The sequence below is a fragment of the Salmo salar genome, chromosome ssa10 (genome assembly GCF_905237065.1).
Source record: "Salmo salar chromosome ssa10, Ssal_v3.1, whole genome shotgun sequence".
NCBI classification, from domain to species: Eukaryota; Metazoa; Chordata; class Actinopteri; order Salmoniformes; family Salmonidae; genus Salmo; species Salmo salar.
Genome location: NC_059451.1, coordinates 24600749 through 24624987, shown reverse-complemented (window position 1 = coordinate 24624987; position 24239 = coordinate 24600749). Strand labels below are relative to the sequence as shown.

Below are 24239 nucleotides of genomic sequence, written 5' to 3'. Positions count from 1 at the left end.
CTTATCCCATTTTTCTCCGTTAGGATGCCAGAGTCAGACAGAACTTGTTAAGGCAGGGAAGAAGAGGAATTTGTACACTTCAGTGCATTTACTGTTTTCCAACATTTAGAAGGATCACTAGCAGACCACTGTCCACTGCAGAGTTTTTCTTGCCTTGACCAAGGCCTGATTTCTCATCTAAATGGGCTCAGATAGCACAGAAGAAAACCAAGAGTTAGATCTATCTTTGATGCTGTATTGTTTAAAATGGGCATGCTAATATGCTAGAGGAATAAACATGGAGGATACATGTTCTAGGGCCAACTCAGGGTCAGGAATACAGGAGACAGTGGCTAAATCAGAGGTGAACATGTCATGTAAAAACCCTTTTTAAAATGTCTCTTTAATTAAACGTTTTAAAGTTCGTTATGGGTGTAGTGCCATTCACTGCAAGCCTTTCAGATTTTAAAAATGAGAGACTAACCACAGTCTGGGTGGAGTAGCTAGTAAACAACTGAAGTGTCATGTAATGTGAGATGGGAAATTAAACACAGAAGTGCCATCAGTTAAATGATTGGTATGTTATAGAGGGGTTATTCATGATATGAAAATACTGTCTGTATCAAAGATTGTTTGTTATGGACTTTAACAATGTATGATATAACAGCCCCTAACAGTATCAACATTGACTGTTAATTAGGTCTACACATTTAGATCATGACTAAATGAAGAATTGAAAATGCAACAGAGTAGAAGTGGTACCTATAGATATAGGATGAGTGTGTGTCTGTGTGTGTGTGTGTGTGTGTGTGTGTGTGTGTGTGTGTGTGTGTGTGTGTGTGTGTGTGTGTGTGTGTGTGTGTGTGTGTGTGTGTGTGTGTGTCTGTATATGTGTGTGTGTCTGTATCTGTGTGTGTGTCTGTGTCCTCTTAAGTCTGTGGCAGAGCAGTTCTTGTTTCGCTCTGGGTCTGTGGGAGTATGAGGAAGTACGTTTGAACGCTTTGAATGTTAAAGTCTTCTAGGTGGCTGTTCTGTCTGTGTGACTGTGTGTGCTGGAGACTTCCTGACTGTGATGGTCGTGCTGTGAAGGGGCTAGTGTGGGATTACCGACACACACAGTCTGGACTTTGAACACCTGGTCCAGGACCGTGGGAGAAGAGGGGCACACGCACCACCGGCACGATGGTAACACACCACACACCACACACTATTGCAGACTCTCCTCACTAGGACTCGTCTATCCTCTCCATCTACTGTATATGCTGAGCACAGGCAGCTGGTGCCACCTCAATTGGGGAGGACGGGTTCATAGTAATGTCTGGGTTAGAATCATGGAATAGCTTTGACACATCAAGTAAATGATTTCCTTGTGTTTAAAACCATTCCATTCATTTCATTCCAGTCATTATTATGAGCCATTATGAGCCATCCTCCCCTCAACAGCCTCCTGTGTTGGTTTCCTCTATCTCACAGACTTTCTGAAGAACATGGCCTTATATGTTAGGTTAAGGTCACTTGACTCAGCTGTACAGCTCTCACATTAAGCCCGGATGCTGGCACTTATCACACTCTGGAGCCTGGCAACAGCTGACTTAGAACCAACGGGGAAGCACAGTGATGTTCAGTGTGTGTTCATTTTATGTCCAGATGATGAAAGGAAAATAGATAACTGTTATGTTCTATCACTCTTGTCAACAACAATCATACAACAAAGTGCTGCAGAACAGGAGGTAGTGGACATCAAGTAGTAGAGACTCTTAACTCCTTAAATGGAGAACATGCTGTCCTTTCCTCTTTTGACTGACAAGCCCTGCTAGTATCCACTCAGGTTATAGTGAGTGTTTCTAGTCAAGAGGGATAGAAGCATTGATTGAATCCTATGTCCTCACATTTGTGTAAGAATGTGCTGTACACTATGGGGTAGTTAATCAAACTTCTCTGCTGCTGCTACAACCTTGAAGATGCAAAATATTATTTTTTTGTGAAACAAACAAGAAATAACACAAAAACAAACAGAAAACTTCAGTGTGTATAACTATTCACCCCCCAAAGTCAATACATTGTAGAGCCAACTTTTGCAGCAATTACACCTGCAAGTCTCTTGGTGTATATCTCTATAAGCTTGGCACATCTAGCCACTGGGATTTTTGCCCATTCTTCAAGGCAAAACTGCTCCAGCTCCTTTAAGTTGGATGGGTTCCGCTGGTGTACAGCAATCTTTAAGTCATACCACAGATTCTCAATTGGATTGAGGTCTGGGCTTTGACTAGGCCATTCCAAGACATTTAAATGTTTCCCCTTAAACCACTCTAGTGTTGCTTTAGCAGTATGGTTAGGGTCATTGACCTGCTGGAAGGTGAACCTCTGTCCCAGTCTCAAATCTCTGGAAGACTGAAACAGGTTTCCCTCAAGAATTTCCCTGTATTTAGCACCATCCATCATTCCTTCAGTTCTGACTAGTTGTCATTGTCATGACTAGTTTCATTGTGGCAATGAAAAACATTGCCACAACATGATGCTGCCACCACCATGCTTCACTGTGGGGATGGTGTTCTCAGGGTGATGCGGTGTTGGGTTTGCGTCAGACATAGCGTTTTCCTTGATGGCCAAAAAGCTCAATTTTAGTTTCATCTGACTAATTCCATATGTTTGGGGAGTCTCCCACATGCCTTTTGGCGAACACCAAACATGTTTGCTTATTTTTTTCTGGCCACTCTTTCATAAAGCCCAGCTTTGTGGAGTGTACGGCTTAAAGTGGTCTTATGGACAGATACCCAAATCTCCGCTGTGGAGCTTTGCAGCTCCTTCAGGGTTATCTTTGGTCTCTTTGTTGCCTCTCTGATTAATGCCCTCCTTGCCTGGTCTGTGAGTTTTGGTGTGCGGCCCTCTCTTGGCAGGTTTGTTGTGGTGCCATATTCTTTCAATTATTTAATAATGGAATTAATGTTGCACTGTGGGATGTTCAAAGTTTCTGATATTTTTTTATATCCCAACACTGATCTGTACTTCTCCACAACTTTGTCCCTGACCTGTTTGGAGAGCTCCTTGGTCTTCATGGTGCCACTTGCTTGGTGGTGCCCCTTGCTTAATGGTGTTGCAGACTCTGGGGCCTTTCAGAACAGGTGTATATATACTGAGATCATGTGACAGATCATGTGACACTTAGATTGCACACAGGTGGACTTTTTTTAACTAATTATGTGACTTCTGAAGGTAATTGGTTGCACCAGATCTTATTTAGGGGCTTCATAGCAAAGGGGGTGAATACATATGCATGCACCACTTTTCTGTTTGTTATTCTTTGACATTTTTTGAAACAAGTAATTTTTTTCATTTCACTTCCCCAATTTGGACTATTTTGTGTCTGCCCATTACATGAAATCCAAATAAAAATCAGTTTAAATTACAGGTTGTAATGCAACAAAATAGGAAAAACGCCAAGAGGGTGAATACTTTCGCAAGGCACTGTAGCTCTCTTAAAATCAATGCACTAACAGCAGGTCGCTCTGGATTAAAATGTAAATGGAAGGGTGAACTGTTTAAAGAAGTTCTGTAGTATTGTCTGGAATTGAAAAGCAGCAGTGACGTGTTGACAAGTGGAGAGGGTTTCACAAGATGTAGTGGTGAGGCGTGAGAAGGGAAGTGCAGCAGCCCTGACAGAGAGAAAGAGGGGCCTGTAGTTTCTAGCACAATACTTCCTCCTCACACAGACTCCCAAGCACAGATCCGGCCCCTTGCTGGGTGCGCAAACACACAAAATATTTTCTAAGATAGCTGAGAAGCTTACATTAAGATTTCTTTCATTGCTAGATTGATTTTGGATGCATTGTCACAACTTTTTTCTGCAACAGGCTGACACAGTAGTGAGTGAGTCACAACAGTGATGACAGATGGAATGAACTACAGTAGTGAGTGAGTCACAGCAGTGATGACAGATGGAATGAACTACAGTAGTGAGTGAGTCACAACAGTGATGACAGATGGAATGAACTACAGTAGTTCTCTCTGAGCACACAAAGCATCTCCCAGGTCTGACACTACACAGCAGCAAGTGGGCTATTTTAACATAGCACTGGATCAACAGTCACATCAGCAGTTAGCTATTTAAAGCAGTCAGAACCTTGGTTTCACCCAGCTGAGGCCATTTCTGTGTGCTGAGCAGAATACTTATGGATGTGGTCTGAAATGTGTGACAAACAAACATTGTCTGTCAGGTTGTTCACATGAAAAGTGGAGATGCAAAACAAAATAGATATTCAATTACCGGCCCTCAAGGACTGAAGTACTGCTTGTTTTCTTACAGTATCTAATGTTCATGGTAGCTTATTTGTAATTGAATATCATTGATTGATTGGCCAGAGAGTTGACTGACTCACTGGGGTTGGAATATACATTTGTATTAGAACCTCCTCCTCCAAAGTTATCACTAGCTGGTTGAGAGAGTTGGAACTCAGACCACAGTAATCATGTTAGACCTATTTTCAGGATCCACCACACATCAAAACAACACAGCGTTGGGAACCCAAACAAGGCTAAGATCATATCATACAGTGTAATACAACATCGTTGGCCAAACCTGGTTCAACTCAACTCTTTATGTGGTGATAGGGAAGTCAGGAAACTCTCTGCACGATGTGGTGGACGTCATCATCGTATTGAAGGCATCAGAATGGGAGGGGAGCAGAAAATGAAAAGAAAATCTTTTTTTTTGCAGTTACTTAAAAATGCACTACATTCATTTTGGGTAAAGAAATCACCAAACCATGGCCCAATCAAAGATTTGTATAACTAACCCAAGATAGACCACAGGATCTCGGTTCCAGTGGGAGCAAATAAATCATAGTGGGCAGAATAAGCAAGGAGGTGGGCAGAGCCAAGCAAGAGCTAGTGAGATTCTATTGGTGTGTTCTAGCAAGTATTTGCATATTTCAGTTAGGGAACGCCTACTCTGTGAAGTGTGTGTGCAATAACTCAATTCGCCCTTGCACTCCTTCTAAACAATGCAGTTGTTTGAAACTTTGGCAACGGGTAAAGTCTACAAAATTTAGTCTACTCTGTTCATAACAGATTCTAGTTTTGGAAACAGAAAACTGTATCGAGATCAAATGTTTTATCAATGAGAAAATTGGCAGAATGTCGGCCAGAATCCATCTTGCTCCATCTTCTCCCACTGCCTGCCACTGGGCTTCCTCTCACCAGTGAGTGGAAACGCGAACCAGATGCTTCACATTGCTACATCCTGTGAAATATCTGTCTCATTGCTCTATCTGTGGTCCAATGGTATACTTTAAACAGAGTCCCCTCCCATTCCACAGACTCCTATAGGTAGCATATTCAACAGAGACCACAACTACTGGTTATCACTGTCGTAGATCAGAGTGGGAATGAGTACTTTACAGAGATGGCCAAATTGGCATATGCTCACCTCATCTACAGAGCGTTGCCTGGTAACTGTCCTCAGCTTCCTGTACTGATAACCACAGTTAGTCACATTCTTAATGACACAGTTACACACAGAGAGACCCTGCTGCTGAGAAACTTCTCTCTGATGTCTGCTGGTGCACATGCCTCCCAATTACAGTAGGCCCGTGCTTCTTCTGGTTTTCTATACCCCTCCTGTTTGTAGATACCCTCTCATAATGTTCTGTAGCTCACATTAAGTATGAACTAGGTCATCTATAGATCTACCTCTGCTTTTCTCTCCGCCTCAATTACAAATAAAAAGGGTGTGCATTCCCCAACCCTGACCGTTCTCTCCTGCAGGGCAGTAAGTATCACTGGCAGAGTCAGAATGTCAAGCAGAGTGGTGTGGACGACATGGTGCTACTGTCCAAGATCAGCGAAGACGCCATCGTGGAGAACCTGAAGAAGAGATACATGGATGACTACATCTTCGTATCCTGTTTCATTGTCTGTTAGGGACCTTCCATCACTTCTCACAAATGTCTCTTCAGCAAAAATACAGCAGGGAAGTACACTGTGGAGACACGACCTGCCCTCACACACTCTCAGACTGATGTATTTATAGGCATACACACATACACACATACACACAAACAAAAAACTGTTACAAAGGGCTTTTAAACCATTTGAGAATTGAGATCATTGAGGTCATTCCTCTGGTCCATAGCATTAGGTCCTTCCATTCTATATCATGGGTGAGCACAGCTGATGTTTGTACTCACACAGTAGCAATAACAAACATACATACCATCCTTGCCTCATCCCCCCTACCACACATATGTACTCACTCAACTTCTTCACATGCGCAGACACACATGAATGTATGCAATAATAGGACTGCACTGTTCCTCTTTTGGATGCACTTTGTGACTCAACAGCACACTTCCGTGTTTTAGTACATATTTTACTGCACATTCAGAACTTACTTCATTCTTTGTGTGAAAAAAAGCATTATATTTGTGTGTGTAATCCAGTCCGGATGAAACTAATGTATGGTTTGGGATATTTATCTTTTTGAAAAGTTTACATAATCAACAATTTCGCTGTGATTGTTTCAATATCATATTCTGTGATTTCACCAGAAACACCCTACCTATTCCTTAACTGTCATGTGCAGACCTATATTGGCTCTGTGTTGATATCCGTGAACCCGTTCAAACAGATGCCCTACTTCACTGACCGGGAAATTGAACTCTACCAAGGGGCTGTGAGTAAACCATCCTATTGTTCAACATATACTTTGGTCTTTATACTGTATTCCCATTCACTTCCTTGTTTACCTTCATAGTTGTATATTAAACTCCCTCTCTCTCTCTCTCTCTCTCTCTCTCTCTCTCTCATTTCTCTCTCTCTCTCGTTTTTCTGTCCATCTTTCTCCATGTAAAGGCCCAGTATGAAAACCCTCCCCACATCTACGCCCTGACTGATAACATGTACAGGAACATGATGATTGATCAGGAGAACCAGTGTGTTATTATCAGGTGTGTTATTATACCAGTGTCATAACTGCTATCTCTTTCTGCTGGCAGGCAGTATGTAGTCCTAGTTCTTCTCTGTGCTTCTCTCTGACGCACCTTAGGCCTTCTCATGTGCGTCATTCTACCCAAAAACCTTTACTTTCACTGCTTTTCTCAGAACTAACAAAGAACCAAAGCTCAATCAGTGTGTCATTTCCTTTCTAACTACACTGAACAGAAATATAAATGCAACATGCAACAATTTAAAAGATTTTTCTCAGTTACAGTTCATATAAGGAAATCAGTCAATCAAAATAAATTCATTAGGCCCCGATCGATGGACTTCACATGACTGGGAATACAGATATGCATCTATTGTTCACAGATACCTTAACAAAAAGGTAGGGGCGTGGATCAGAAAGCCACTATTTGTCTCATGCAGCGTGACACATCTCCTTCGCATAGAGTTGATCAGGCTGTTGATTGTGGCCTGTGGAATGTTGTCCCACTCCTCTTAATGGCTGTACGAAGTTGCTGGATATTGTCGGGAGCTGGAACACGTTGTCGTACACGTCGATCCAGATCATCCCAAACATTTTCAATGTGTGACATGTCTGGTGAGTATGCAGGCCATGGAAGAACTGGGACATTTTCAGCTTCCAGGAATTGTGTAGATCCTTGAGACATGGGGCTGTGCATTATCATGGAAAAACATGAGGTGATTGCGGCGGATGTGCAGAAATTCTTTGGTTGTGCAAACCCACAGTTTCATCAGCTGTCTGGGTGGCTGGTCTCAGATCATCCCGCAGGTGAAGAAGCCTGATGTGGAGGTCCCGGGCTGGCATGGTTACACGTGGTCGTTGGTTATGAGGCCAGTGGGATGTACTTTATATTTTTAATTTTTTAGATTTTTTAAATTATTTATTGAATATTCGAAACATTCAATATACTTGCAGTGAAGCCGCTCAACAACTACACCATACCAGTCATCCAACAGACTCCCATTCAGAGCGACACAGAAGCATCCAGGATCAATGCCCTGCTCAAGGGCATGTTGACCGATCTACCATCAGGCCAAAAAACGTGAACCTGAACCCTCCAAGATCCCTCCACAGTTCCCCAATAGCTGCCCCTAAACCATTTGAGACCCTTCCCACAGTCCCCCCCCCCCAGGAAGAAAAAACTAAATAGAAAATACAATTAATTCCATTCCCCACCCCCAGGAACCCCCCAATGCACCAACAACCAAGAGAATGAACTAAAGAGAAAAAAGGAAAAGACAGAAGAAAACAGCAAACAACAATGCAAAAATAATATATTTATATATATATAAGGACATCAAGGACAACTGAAATCATAACAGCAATGCCAACTGTATATGTTTGTGTGCATGTCTGATACTATTACATGTATGTGTGTGTTCTTGTATGTGTTTATTTGAATGAGAGTGTGTGTATATATATGCATGTGTACAAACACCTGCACGGCATCAGCCTCAGGCAAACCGACATTAGTTGTAAAAACACTGCCACTTAGTGTCATTCAAATGTACTTTTTATTATGATTTATTTTGACTTATTTTTTTATTTATTTGTTTTACTTTTATCTTTGACCATCATTCTATCTCTCACACCGCAACTCCACTCCCACTTGTCTCCAATTCCACATACCAACCTTCAGCTTCCCTCAGCCCATCCCATCTATCTCTGCTGGCCACCCACTTCGGGTTTCTACGCAACACGTATCTTTCAACTATACTGTGATGTTTAATGTGCAATTTCAATCTATCTAATCGAATAGAATCCACAGATTGCGAGTTGAAGATAAATACTTTTACTAAGAGTATTACTATATTAGTAATTGAGTAACCCGGTCTCTCCAGATCTCCTAACAGTACTATTTCTCGGGCCAATTTTAGATCAATGCTATGCATTTTCAGCCATTCCTGAACCTGAGACCAGAAACAGGTTTCCTGAGTAGCGGTCTATTGATTAAACAGCATGATGGTCTATTGATTCTGTATCCTCACAACAAAATCTGCAGAGCTTCGATGATTTTATGCCCCAAATATTCAACATTTTGTTGGTGGCAAGAATTCTATATAATAATTTTAGCTGAAAAGCACGAAGTCTTGAATCTTGCGTTGTTTTATATATCAACTCATACACCCTTTACTATGGAATCGGTACATCAAAATGTTGTAATCTGTATGGCACAGTTGTCAACATCCTGGTCCTCAAATGAAACTGGTATACTTTCCTATTTATGCTATTTCTATTCCTCCGCCAGTTTTGATCCTTTATATTGGGCAGACAGACCAGTTCCCTACCTCCTCCCGCTGCCACCCGCCTCCTCCATTTTTTTTTAAATATCATTCGGAGAATCATAGATGACTCCGTCTTCAGTAACGAGTTTCTGCAAATTATTTTTGTTAAGGTTCCTGTATTGGAGATTCAGGAAGAATTTGTGCATTTTTCTCCATATTCCATCCAGTTTGCTTTATTTTTGTAATAGATTACATTAGATCGTTCTTGAATAAGTTCCTCAAGTTCTTTTTGTTTTTCCTCTAACTTGTATCTCTGTAGTATCGTTTTTATTGCTATCTACCTGTACTATTAGTTCATCGATTTCTCTTGTTAGTCTTGTCTCTTTAGCCAGAAACTGCATTTTTATTATTGATGAATATTGAATTGAATGACCCCTGAAGGTACATTTAAAGGTATCCCAAACAATAAGGGGATTTGCTGAACCTATATTATACTGAAACAATTCAGTTATAAATTATTTTGTCTTTGTTAAAAATAAGTTGTCCTCCAGTAAACTTTGATAAAATTTCCAATATCCCTGTCCACGTGGAAAATCTATAAGAGTTATGTGAATGCCAATTAGATGATGATCCGATCGCATTCTGTCTCCTATTAAAACCTTTTTAACCTTTGATGCAAGAGAGAAAGAGATAAGAAAGTAGTCAAGATGACTAGCTTGATTAAGTCTCCTCCATGTATATCTCACTAGGTCGGGGTTTTTTAGTCTCCAAATATCCACTATTTCTAATGTGTCCATAATATTTGTGATTTCCTTAATGGCACGGTGATGATAGTTTGTAGAGTGATTACCTTTACGGTCCATTGAGGTACTTAACACTGTGTTATAGTCTCAAACCATAATGATTAGATCATTTGTTGCCTGTAAGTTCAATAAATTGGTATAAATATTTTTGAAGAAGTGTGGTTCATCCTGATTTGGACCATATACAGTGAGGGAAAAAAGTATTTGATCCCCTGCTGATTTTGTACGTTTGCCCACTGACAAAGAAATGATCAGTCTATAATTTTAATGGTAGGTTTATTTGAACAGTGAGAGACAGAATAACAACAAAAAAATCCAGAAAAACGCATGTCAAAAATGTTATAAATTGATTTGCATTTTAATGAGGGAAATAAGTATTTCAGAAAGATTTCTGGCTCCCAGGTGTCTTTTATACAGGTAACGAGCTGAGATTAGGAGCACACTCTTAAAAGGAGTGCTCCTAATCTCAGTTTGTTACCTGTATAAAAGACACCTGTCCACAGAAGCAATCAATCAATCAGATTCCAAACTCTCCACCATGGCGAAGACCAAAGAGCTCTCCAAGGATGTCAGGGACAAGATTGTAGACCTACACAAGGCTGGAATGGGCTACAAGACCATCGCCAAGCAGCTTGGTGAGAAACACAAAAGAACTGTCAATCTCCAATCTCCAGCTCCATGCAAGATCTCACCTCGTGGAGTTGCAATGATCATGAGAACGGTGAGGAATCAGCCCAGAACTACACGGGAGGATCTTGTCAATGATTTCAAGGCAGCTGCGACCATGTCACCAAGAAAACAATTGGTAACACACTACGCCGTGAAGGACTGAAATCCTGCAGTGCCCGCAAGGTCCCCCTGCTCAAGAAAGCACATATACATGCCCGTCTGAAGTTTGCCAATGAACATCTGAATGATTCAGAGGACAACTGGGTGAACGTGTTGTGGTCAGATGAGACCAAAATGGAGGTCTTTGGCATCAACTCAACTCGCCATGTTTGGAGGAGGAGGAATGCTGCCTATGACCCCAAGAACACCATCCCCACCGTCAAACATGGAGGTGGAAACATTATGCTTTGGGGGTGTTTTTCTGCTAAGGGGACAGGACAACTACACCACATCAAAGGGACGATGGACGGGGCCATGTACCGTCAAATCTTGGGTGAGAACCTCCTTCCCTCAGCCAGGGTATTGAAAATGGGTCGTGGATGCGTATTCTAGCATGACAATGACCCAAAACACACGGCCAAGGCAACAAAGGAGTGGCTCAAGAATAAGCACATTAAGGTCCATGAGTGGCCTAGCCAGTCTCCAGACCTTAATCCCATAGAAAATCTATGGAGGGAGCTGAAGGTTCGAGTTGCCAAACGTCAGCCTCGAAACCTTAATGAGTTGGAGAAGATATGCAAAGAGGAGTGGGACAAAATCCCTCGTGGGATGTGTGCAAACCTGGTGGCCAACTACAAGAAACATCTGACCTCTGTGATTGCCAACAAGGGTTTTACCACCAAGTACTAAGTCATGTTTTGCAGAGGGGTCAAATACTTATTTCCCTCATTAAAATGCAAATCAATTTATAACATTTTTATCATGCGTTTTTCTGGATTTTTTTGTTGTTATTCTGTCTCTCACTGTTCAAATAAACCTACCATTAAAATTATAGACTGATAATTTCTTTGTCAGTGGGCAAACGTACAAAATCAGCAGGGGATCAAATACTTTTTTCCCTCACTGTAAATGAATGAGCCAAATCTTTTTTTTGTCCACTTTCATATTCAACATTTTTGTTAATTAATATCATCACACCCTTTGAGTTCCTTTGTCCATGACAGAAAATTATTTCACCACCCCATTCCTTTTCCCACTCAACTTCATCTAAGGATGTAGAGTGAGTTTCCTGTAAACAGTATATGTTAAACAGTGGGACATACTGCCAAATTCTGTAAAACAACGTTGGAGGCGGCTTATGATAGAGAAATTAACATTAAATTCTCTGGCAACAGCTCTGGTGGACATTCCTGTAGTCAGCATGCCATTTGCACACTCCTTCAAAACTTGAGACATCTGTGGCATTGTGTTGTGTATTAAAACTGCACATTTTAGAGAGGCCTTTTATTGTCCCCAGCACAAGGTGCACCTGTGTAATGATCATGCTATTTAATCAGCTTCTTGATATTCCACACCTGTCAGGTGGATGGATTATCTTGGCAAAGGAGAAATGCTCACAAACAGGGATATAAACAAATTTGTGCACAGAATTTGAAAGAAATAAGCTTTATGTGCATATGGAACATTTCTGTGATATTTTAGTTCAGGTCATGAAACATGGGACCAACAATTTACATGTTGTGTTTATATTTTTGTTTAGTATAAAAGAAACAGAAACTCATGTGCAGCCATAGATCACCTTCACAACAAGTTTCACAAAAAGGGTTTTTGATACAGTGTAAATTAGAGGGTTATCATTAATATGGCTGTATGTTTTGTGTGTGTTGTGCCAGTGGGGAGAGTGGAGCTGGGAAGACTGTGGCTGCAAAATACATTATGGGTTACATCTCCAAAGTATCAGGAGGAGGTGATAAAGTGCAGGTATTACCTTCTGTTATTACTATTACTACTATTACCATTAGCATTACTATTACTACTATTACCATTAGCATTACTGTTACTACTATTACCATTACCATTACTATTACTACTATTAGCATTGCCATTACTATTACTACTATTGCCATTACTATTACTACTATTACCATTACTATTACTATTATTGCCATTACTATTACTACTATTACCATTACCATTACTATAATATTACCATTACTATTATTACTATTACCATTACTATTACTATTATTACCATTGCCATTACTATTACTACTATTACCATTACTATTACTACTATTACCATTACCATTACTATTATTACTATTACCATTACTATTATTACCATTACCATTACTATTACTACTATTACTTTTAGCATTGCCATTACTATTACTACTATTACCATTACTATTACTACTATTACCATTACTATTACTACTATTACCATTACTCTTACTACTATTACCATTACTATTACTACTATTACCATTACCATTACTACTATTACCATTACCATTACTATTATTACCATTACCATTACTACTATTACTATTAGCATTGCCATTACTATTACTAATATTACCATTACCATTACTATTACTACTATTACATTACTATTACTACTATTACCATTACCATTACTAATGACTGTGAAGGAAACTGAAGTGCTGTGTTGTGATGTTTCTCTGTATGTGTCTCTCAGCATGTGAAGGACATCATCCTCCAGTCCAATCCTCTATTGGAGGCCTTCGGCAATGCCAAGACTGTCCGCAACAACAACTCCAGTCGCTTTGTGAGTGATACGTACAGCAATCAGCCTCCCTTCATCTTGTTCTTCCTCCTCCTCCTCTCTAGACACTGTGTGTGGGCTAATAAAGTAAGACTGATACTGTAAACTGATCATTTCTGTTAGTTCTGTGCTAACTCTTCTTATAGACAATACACTGTGCACAGAGGCTGTTGTTTTTCCTGTGCTCTACCAGAGGTGATCTGCATTCTGCAGACTATATACCCACAGCAGCAGTATGCAACAGCCACCTTTCACCCTCTCCCCTTTCCCTACTGCTGAGATCCTGAGATGTTAGCCTCAACTCCTAACCACATCCACATGCAACAGTGCAGGCTTTGTAGCTGAGTGCATGTCACCTCTGGGGTTTCCTGCCTCTGAGGTGCCCAGCTGTGTGTACTGTAGGCCTCTATTACAGAAGAACAACACAGTGAGATGAAAGAGCTTGAGAAGACTGAGCTGAGGTGAAATCCTGGGTGGGGTCAACAGCTGTGTAGTAATGTAAATATCTTATTTTGTGGTACATCTTGTGGTACAGAGCAGTAGTACATCTCGTGTCACTGCTCTGATAATTCCATTCTACCAATACATAGGGCCACATACCCATTCCCATTTAAATATGAGTCATTTACAGACACTCTTATCCAGAGCTACTTACAGGAGCAATTAGGGTATAGTGCCCTGATCAAGGGAACATCTACAGATTTTTCACCTAGTCCGTTCAGGGCTTCGAAACAGCGCTCTTTCGGTTACTGGCCCAACGTTCTTAACCACTAGGCTACCTGCCCCCCGGACCACAACCACAAAGTCAGAATAATGAACCATGTCGAATTTGAGTGATAGGTTTTTGTGTGTGTTCTAATCTAACAGGGTAAGTACTTTGAGATCCAGTTTAGCAGAGGAGGAGAGCCGGACGGTGGTAAAATCTCCAACTTCCTCCTTGAGAAGTCGAGGGTCGTGAGCCAGAATGAGAATGAGAGGAACTTCCACATCTACTACCAGGTCAGTCAGGCCCCGAACTAGGCCAGCAGTAATTTAACAACCCACAATGACAATGTGTTTGACTTTCTCACCCTACAGCACAGATTTAACGGTTCTGTAGGGTTTCATAATTGGGTGTGAATTGTTGATGTGTAATTCATGTGCTGTAACTTTCAATTGTGTTTTGTCTGAACTGTTGTATTTAGCTAATAGAGGGAACCAACCCCCAGCAGAAAGAAGCCCTGGGCATCATGACTCCAGAATACTACTACTACCTGAACCAGTCTGGGACATACAAAGTGGACGGAACCAATGACAGCAAGGACTTTCAGGAGACAATGGTACCGCCATCAGGGCTAAAAACAGAGTACACATTTTTTTTTCTTTATTGAGACATCACAGAAGCGCTGGGAGCAAATTGACACTCATATTTATATTCATAATACAGGCTTATATTAGCTAAATATACTGTTCTATTGTGTATTCCCGGTCCTTGTGTGTTGTCAGGGCCAGCAGTAATGGCGCTCTGTTCAGGACCATAGACATCAGTGTTTTGTTTTGTCCACAGGAAGCCATGAATGTGATTGGGATCCCAGAGGCCTACCAGGCTCAGGGGCTGCAGATCATAACAGGAATCCTGCACCTTGGAAACATCAGCTTCATAGAGGCAGGCAACTATGGGCAGGTGGAGAGCACTGACTGTGAGTGGGAGAAGACAAACATGCCTAATACACACACATGTACATGAACACATGCTCACAGAGCTCCACATGAACACATGCACACAGAGCTCCACATGAACACATGCACACAGAGCTCCACATGAACACATGCACACAGAGCTCCACATGAACACATGCACACAGAGCTCCACATGAACACATGCACACAGAGCTCCACATGAACACATGCACACAGAGCTCCACATGAACACATGCACACAGAGCTCCACATGAACACATGCACACAGAGCTCCACATGAACACATGCACACAGAGCTCCACATGAACACATGCACACAGAGCTCAACATGCACACATGCACACAGAGCTCCACATGAACACATGTACACAGAGCTCCACATGAACACATGCACACAGAGCTCCACATGAACACATGCACACAGAGCTCCAGATGAACACATGCACACAGAGCTCCACATGCACAAGTAAGCATCAATGCAACTGTCCCCATAAGGTGAAAAAACATTAGAGGGATAGTCACCAAAACACACTTTTGCCATAATGAAAGCATGAATTAATTTATTTTGCTCAGGTGTTCTGTTTGTTCTGTATGTTTTTCCTCCCTCCCAGTGCTTGCCTTCCCTGCCTATCTGCTGGGCGTTGACCCAACGCGTCTGCAAGACAAACTGACCAGCAGAAAGATGGACTCAAAGTGGGGTGGAAAGTCTGAGTCCATTGATGTAACACTCAACCAAGAACAAGCCACCTATACCCGAGACGCCCTGGCAAAGGCCCTCTACACACGACTCTTTGACTACCTGGTGGAGGTCAGGGACAACTAAACTCAGCCAAAAAAAGAAACATCCTCTCACTGTCAACTGCGTTTATTTTCAGCAAACTTAACATGTGTAAATATTTGTAAGAACATAACAAGATTCCACAACTGAGACATAAACTGAACAAGTTCCACAGACATGTGACTAACAGATGGAATAATGTGTCCCTGAACAAAGGAAGGGTCAAAATTAACAGTCAGTATCTGGTGTGGCCACCAGCTGCATTAAGTGCTGCAGTGCATCTCCTCCTCATGGACTGCACCAGATTTGCCAGTTCTTGCTGTGAGATGTTACCCCACTCTTCCGCCAAGGCACCTGCAAGTTCCTGGACATGGGGTGGCTCCGTGTAGCTCAGTTGGAAGAGCATGGTGTTTGCAACGCCAGGGTTGTGGGTTCGATTCCCACGGGGGACCAGTACGGAGAAAAAAATGTATGAAATGTATGTAATGTATGCATTCACTACTGTAAGTCGCTCTGGATAAGAGCGTCTGCTAAATGACTAAAATGTAAAATGTAATTCTGGGGGAACGGCCCCTAGCCCTCACCCTCCGATCCAACAGGTCCCAGGCGTGCTCAATGGGATTGAGATCCGGGCTCTTCGCTGGCCATGGCAGAACACTGACATTCCTGTCTTGTAGGAAATCACGCAAAGAACGAGCAGTATGGCTGGTGGCATTGTTATGCTGGAGGGTCATGTCAGGATGAGCCTGCAGGAAGGGTACCACATGAGGGAGGAGGATGTCTTCCCTGTAACGCACAGCGTTGATATTGCCTGCAATGACAACAAGCTCAGTCTGATGATGCTGTGACACACCGCCCCAGACCCTGACGAACCCTCCACCTCCAAATCGATCCTGCTCCAGAGTATAGGCCTCAGTGTAACGTTCATTCCTTCGACAATAAGCGCGAATCCGACCATCACCCCTGGTGAGACAAAACCGCGACTCGTCAGTGAAGAGCACTTTTTGCTGTCCTGTCTGGTCCAGCGATGGTGGGTTTGTGCCCATAGGCGATGTTGTTACCGGTGATGTCTGGTGAGGACCTGCCTTGCAATAGGCCTGCAGGCCCTCAGTCCAGCCTCTCTCAGCCTATTGCCTATCAGACAGTCTGAGCACTGATGGAGGGATTGTGCGTTCCTGGTGTAACTCGGGCAGTTGTTGTTGCCATCCTGTACCAGTCTCGCAGGTGTGATGTTCGGATGTACTGATCCTGTGCAGGTGTTGTTACACGTGGTCTGCCACTGCGAGGACCATCAGTTGTCTATCCTGTCTCCGTGCAGCGCTGTCTTAGGCATCTCACAGTACAGACATTGCAATTTATTGCCCTGGCCACATCTGCAGTCCTCATGCCTCTTTGCAGCATGCCTAAGGCACGTTCACGCAGATGAGCTGGGATCCCGGGCATCTTTCTTTTGGTGTTTTTCAGAGTCAGTAGAAAGGCCTCTTTAGTGTCCTAAGTTTTCATAACTGTGACCTTAATTACATACCGTCTGTTAGCTGTTAGTGTCTTAATGACCGTTCCACAGGTCGATGTTCATTAATTGTTTATGAACAATTCATTGAACAAGCATGGGAAACAGTGTTTAAACCCTTTACAATGAAGATCTGTGAAGTTATTTGGATTTTTATGAATTATCTTTGGAAGACAGGGTCCTGAAAAAGGGACGTTTCTTTTTTTGCTGAGTTTACTATACACTGCAACAATACACACACAGACACAAATACAGTAATGGTGACACGTCCATTTCATACTAATTAACTCTCCTCTCTCTTCCTCTCCTATTACCAGGCAATAAACAAAGCCATACAGAAACCTCATGAAGAATTCAGTATAGGAGTACTTGACATATATGGCTTTGAGATATTTCAGGTGAATGGTATATTAAATACAAAGACATGTCCATCTCTGAACTCTGGGATAATAAGACCAGACATAGCTATGTGGTAACATTGTCTTCAACCTGGATGTGTGCTTTCTGACAGAGGAATGGGTTTGAGCAGTTCTGCATCAACTTTGTTAACGAGAAGCTACAGCAGATATTTATTGAGCTGACACTGAAGGCTGAACAGGTACAAACCACTCTCAAACATCAACACTTTTCATTTCCTTTACGAGGTGTCTTGGATGTTGTGAGAATTATATTGGCATTGTCTATCTCGCTATGTTTCTCCCAGGAGGAGTATGTTCAGGAAGGCATTAAGTGGAAACCAATTGAGTATTTCAACAACAAGGTTGTGTGTGACCTCATCGAGAATAAGTTGGTGAGCCCAAAATGACAACATCTCAATGCAATTTCCACAAATGTGTCTTTATTCTGCTTGTGGCTACCACGCTACATGTCTAACAATCCCCTTCAGAACCCGCCAGGCATCATGAGTGTGCTGGATGATGTGTGTGCCACCATGTATGCCAAGGGTGAGGGGGCAGATGGCACCCTGCTCCAGAAGCTCTCTGCGGTGGTGGGCACTCACGAACACTTCAACAGCTGGAGCTCTGGCTTTGTCATCCACCACTACGCAGGCAAGGTGGGTACCAGGAGAGGACAAGCCTTCTCACGCTCAAAACACATAGAAGTAGACACTTCTAGGCTGAGGTAGAAAGGAATGTTCCATCAATGGGAAGTGGGTAGGTAGACATGTGGGTGCAGGAAGTGTGAATGTTGATATTTACACATGATGTCTCATGTCACCTCAGGTCTCCTACGAAATAAACGGCTTCTGTGAGAGAAACCGGGACGTGCTTTTTACTGACCTCATTGAACTCATGCAGAGCAGTGAACAGTACGTATGCCTCTATCTTTACCTTAACAGACACGCGTCTCAAAACAACCAAGGCTTGAAAATAATGTGGGTGGGATCAATGAAATGTGGTCCTCCGTCTTGTTCCCACAGTGACTTCATCCGCAGCCTCTTCCCTGAAAACCTCAACACAGACAAGAAGAGCAGGCCCACCACTGCTAGCTGTAAGATCAAGGTAACTGTCCCCACTCTACTGCCAGCACTGTGGTTCAGTGGCTGAGTGGAACAGTACACCCATAGGTTTGAGGTTATTAGTAGCTACCTGGTGGTACATCTATCTCTTATGTTCTCTCTGCAGAAACAAGCCAATGATCTGGTGAACACGTTGATGAAGTGCACCCCCCACTATATCCGATGTATCAAACCCAATGAGACTAAGAGACCCAAGGACTGGGAGGAGAGCCGGTGTGTCCCTATTACACCCCCCAACAGACACCAAATATCCAATAGCAGAACATTCAGAGAATTCAGCAGGGAGTTATGACGGTATAGTTTGGAACATTAGAATTGGAACATTAGAATAAAGGAGATGATTAAACTATGTGTGTGTTTAGGGCCAAGCACCAGGTGGAGTACCTTGGGCTGCGGGAGAACATCCGTGTACGTCGAGCCGGCTACGCCTATCGCAGAGTCTTCAATAAGTTCCTACAGAGGTGAGTCTTACTTACTCTTAGGTGTGTGTCCTTCAGTGTCTGCTTTGTGCAGACACTGGGGGGGGGGTGTAGTTATGTCCCCCCCAGTGCCTGACCCTCTGTGTGTGGCCTGCAGGTATGCCATCCTGACGGCAGAGACGTGGCCGTGCTGGCAGGGGGGAGAGCAGCAGGGGGTCCTGCATCTCCTCCGCTCTGTCAACATGGACACAGATCAGTACCAGATGGGGCGCTCCAAGGTCTTCGTCAAGGCCCCAGAGTCGGTAGGGGCCCACATAGGTCTCCCTAAGAAAAGTGCTGTTCTTTTATCTCAATGGGTCGTCCCGGTTTACATGAATATATGAAATGTATTACAAAAAAGGTGTGAGGTATTCATCTATATACTGTAAAATGGTTTCTTTGATGAAAGCATTCCCTCTCCCCTCCGTCTCTCCTAGCTCTTCCTATTGGAGGAGATGCGGGAGAGGAAATTCGACATGTTCGCCAGGACCATCCAGAAGGCCTGGAGGAAGTACATCGCCAGGAGGAAATATGAACAGATGAGGGAGGAGGGTAAGTGTGTCAATGATCCTAGAGAGGTGTGTGGGGATGAAACAAGGAAGAAATATGAATATACATTAATCAATGTAAATACAGAAATATGAATATACACAAATCAATGTAAATACAGAAAATGAATATACAGCAAAGAATATGTCCTTGAAGGGTCTTACTTAAAATGACCATGAACTCCCCTCTCTCGCATGTTGTCCGCAGCCTCGGACATCCTGTACAACTCTAAGGAGCGGAGGAGGAACAGCATCAACAGGAACTTTGTAGGTGACTACCTGGGACTGGAGCAGAGGCCTGAGCTCAGACAGTTCCTGGCCAAGAGGGAGCGAGTCGACTTTGCAGATTCTGTCAACAAGTTTGACCGCAGGTTCAATGTGAGTCTACCTGTCCCTCCCCTACAGAGCGGTGAGGAAAAGAGAGCCAATGCCGGGGTTAACTACACAACATGGGGTTAACTTCTTCCATCTTCCATTTACACCCACTCATTCTCACTCTTATTCTTTCTCTCCCCCTCCCATTTTCTCTCTCCAGTCCATCAAGAGGGACCTGATTCTGTCTCCCAAGGGTATCTACCTGATAGGCAGAGAGAAGGTGAAGAAGGGGCCAGAGAAGGGGCAGATAAAGGAGGTGTTAAAACGGAAGCTGGAGTTTGAGAGCATCCACTCTGTCTCGCTCAGGTAAAGGGTTTTTCTCCCTGCTAGACTTAGAATAGCATATACCAGTCCAGTGTGATGTATTTCCAGGCAGTACCATTGGGAACTTTTGTTGTCAGCGTTGTCATTAATAAACAGGAATTGATCACACAGGATATGTAAAAAAAATAACTTTGCTATATCCGCCTACTCTGTGTGACACTTCTTGTCTTCTATCAACGGCAATCGCTCAAACCCTTTCCATTTCTGCCTTTCTCCCTCTCCCTGTAGTATGAGACAGGATGATTTCTTCATCGTGCATGAGGCTCAGTATGACAGTCTGCTGGAGTCCAACTTCAAGACTGAGTTCCTCAGCCTGCTCTGTAAGCGCTATGAAGAGGCGACCAAGAACAAGCTGTCTCTCTCCTTCAACGACAGGTAGGACTACACACATACTGGATAGGAACAGCCTTGCTATATGACTCTCTATGTGTGGTCTCCATAGTTTAGTTGATCGAGTTAACTTTGGATGAAAGCATTTGGTAAAATGGATCATATCATTCATGTCCACTGTTGTGGCTCTCTATAGACTGGAGTTCCGGGTGAAGAAGGAGGGCTGGGGTGGAGGGGGCACCCGTGTTGTGGTGTTCCAGAGGGGACAGGGAGACCTGGCAGAGATCAAACCAGCTGGAAAGACCCTCACCATCAACGTGGGAGATGGCCTGCCAAAGACCTCCAGTGAGTAGCAGGAACAGAAAGAATCACATACCGAAGTGGAAAAGAGACATAGATATAGTAGATCATGTATAGAATACTAGGTCTGACTCAATACAGTGTACAGTATATAATATATCCTGTTAATCCTAATATGTCATAGTTTAAAACTCTACATGTTTATTTTGTCAGAGCCCACCAAGAAGGGATCTCCACAGAACCATGGAGGAGGCAGGAGTCAGCCTCCCAGCAGAGGTAAACTCCACGAACATGGACTTGCAGTGCTTACTATGAACTGTACCACCACTGTGATAATTATGTTGAGATATTAGAGGTCGTAGTGTATGAATGGTATACAATTTGTCTTGTGTTTTGATGGTATCTGTGTTCCTCTTCTTTGACTAGGGCACCAGAATGGTGCACCCAGAGGTAGAGGTGCTCCACCGCCCCAGCAGCCAGAGCATACCTACTCCATCCCCCAGAAACGGAACCGGCCCCCCAGCGCCGCCCTCCCCAAACTGGGCTCCCTGAATACAAGACGAGGCTCGGCTCAGACTCAGCAGGGGAACCTGGACTTCCTCAACGTGCCTGACCAGGGCGTGTCTGGGTGAGCTGAATAAACTGAGCACACAGTGGGTATTCACAAAATATACTATCTGCAGTGAAGGGTTGGAGTTGGGCTCTCATCTCTCTCATCCCCCCCCTCTCTCTCTCTCTCTCTCTCTCTCATCTCTCTCATCCCTCTCTCTCTCTCGCTCATCTCTTTCATCCCACTCTCTCTCTCATCCCCCCCCCTCTCTCTCTCTCTCTCTCTCTCTCTCATCTCTCTCTCTCTCTCTCTCTCTCTCTCTCTCTCTCTCATCTCTCTCATCCCTCTCTCTCTCTCATCCCCACCCCCTCTCTCTCTCTCTCTCATCTCTCTCTCTCATCTCTCTCATCCCTCTCTCTCTCATCCCCCCTTTCTCTCTCTCTCATCCCCCTCTCTCTCTCTCATCTCTCATCCCTCTCTCTCTCTCTCTCTCTCTCTCATCCCCCCCTCTCTCTCCCTCTCTCATCCCCCCCCTCTCTCTCTCTCCAGAATGCAGAGGAAGAGGAGTATCAGCAGCCAGCGGCCCCCCCCGGCCCCGTCCAGCCGGCCCAAGGCCCAGCCACGCCCCACCGGCCCGCGTTGCCGGGCGAAGTACCAATATGCTGGCCAGGACACAGACGAGCTCAGCTTTGACACCAATGATATCATCGACCTGCTCAATGAAGGTGAGGAACACGTAGGGAAGGAATATAATAGTACTCAATTCTCTATTTGTTAAAAAACTATGTCCATCTCAACAACGGAAAAGGGTGTGAAGAAAGAGGCAGAAGAGACTAGAGAACTTGTTGGATGCTTGGCACTACTACACCAGTGCTGTTATGCTTTAAGTGCTGATCCCGAATAAGCTCACAGCATCAATTCATGCTCAGACCTGTATTGGATGAGTTCTAAGACTGTACTGTGTATGGAGTCCACAGCTGTCCATATCTCTGTGTTCCCCTGCAGATGCATCAGGCTGGTGGAGAGGCAGGTTTTGTGGCAAGGAAGGACTCTTCCCTGGGAACTATGTGGAGAAGATCTGATTACTGCCTGTCCTGTGGCCCAACAAACTATGTATACAACAGACATGACTATCCACTGTAAAGCAATGGTGAATTGCATGTAAGCCTAACAGTAATTACAAGAGATATCTGATTTACAAGCGTATCAATAGAATCATCATGTTGACACCAGTTCTTTATAATATCTGCACAACAATATAAGTAAGATGCATGTTGGAAAGCTAGCTGAAACAGAGAACCATGACTTTCTTTTTCCAGTTTCACAAAAGAGGACAGCTTTGAGGTGCTAACTCAAAATCGGACGCAATGATTTTATGCATATTATTAAAAAAATAGCTTTGTGAGAACCGTGTAACAAATGTAATGCTATCAAGTGTAGAAAAAAAAGCATCCCAGAAATTTAAAGGGACAATCAACAGTTTCTACATCCATTTTTTTGACTAATAAATTAATGATATGCACCCATTGATTCCTGAAAAAAATTACTTATAAATGCCTCACGAGCTTAGTTCAACTGTCATACCCCATCAGAACCCAAAATGTAAGCTTGTTTAACCCCAATGTTTGGAAACAAAGAAAATGTAAACAAACACTATACAGCCTCAAAATACGGTCAAAACTATCATTTTGCTATCTTGGATGGTCATTCCTTGCACCCATAGCTCTGTCTATGAATTTGAGTGATTACATTTCTCCAGCCTGATCCCTCAGCTTTTTACTGAACCAGGGGTGTGGAGGCTGCGTTGATATTGTTTCTACTTATGATTGCTGCTTTAAGCAACCACTGGGAGGTACCGCTGCACCATTTCAGTCAATGTGCACTGAGCATAAAAGTTTGACTGGTGTATGATAATATACATGGTTATTTTATGTTATAAACTTGTAATTACAAATAATAGTTCTGCTATGTTGAATTAATTACAAAACGAGTTAATGTGTTGTAAAATTAGAATTTATATTTTTGTGAAGTGGCAGTGGTCATAATAAAGACAATTATTATAGATACAGAAATGACTGATATACTGTTTTTGTCTCCTTGACGCAATGTGTAACTAAATGAAATTGAATGCTTGAAGGCCACCTCATTCTTATATCATGTTTAGCTATCAATAATGATCCCTGGAATGCACCCTTGTTTTTCAAAGTCTCGTAACCCTTGAAGAATGCTGTCTTCATTATGGCTATGAATGATGTGTTGTCAGGAGAGAGTGCAGCACAGTAGATTCTTCTTCAGCTGGGAGGACTGGTCCAGCAGGTGAGCTCTGACTGAAACTGGGAGCTTTACACGTTAAGAATGGAAATGCTAATCCATTACAATGTTGAATGTGTGGATGCAGTTTATAGTCGTTTTTGGAACAGTTACTGAAGCATGCAGCAGGTGATGGTTCCATCTTTGACCAATTATGTTGTATAAAAACATGTCTTGACAATATGAAGTGTT

At 42.9% G+C, this 24239-nt stretch overlaps 1 protein-coding gene across 1 annotated transcript; it reads left to right on the top strand.

Annotated features, from left to right (window-relative positions):
• Positions 1-887: 887 nt before the first annotated feature.
• myo1f (myosin IF) lies at positions 888-23809 on the top strand. The gene is made up of 28 exons (XM_014216509.2): positions 888-1164; positions 5743-5874; positions 6560-6649; positions 6829-6923; positions 12470-12557; positions 13279-13368; positions 14233-14364; positions 14550-14684; positions 14912-15044; positions 15657-15853; positions 17651-17731; positions 17845-17931; positions 18037-18123; positions 18220-18387; positions 18557-18642; positions 18754-18835; positions 18959-19065; positions 19215-19313; positions 19429-19573; positions 19748-19862; positions 20067-20236; positions 20394-20539; positions 20786-20932; positions 21084-21232; positions 21401-21463; positions 21614-21815; positions 22287-22462; positions 22743-23809. The coding sequence occupies exons 1-28, from the start codon at positions 1162-1164 to the stop codon at positions 22817-22819; spliced, it is 3282 nt and encodes a 1093-aa protein (XP_014071984.1). The 5' UTR covers positions 888-1161; the 3' UTR covers positions 22820-23809.
• The last annotated feature ends 430 nt before the right edge of the window (positions 23810-24239 follow it).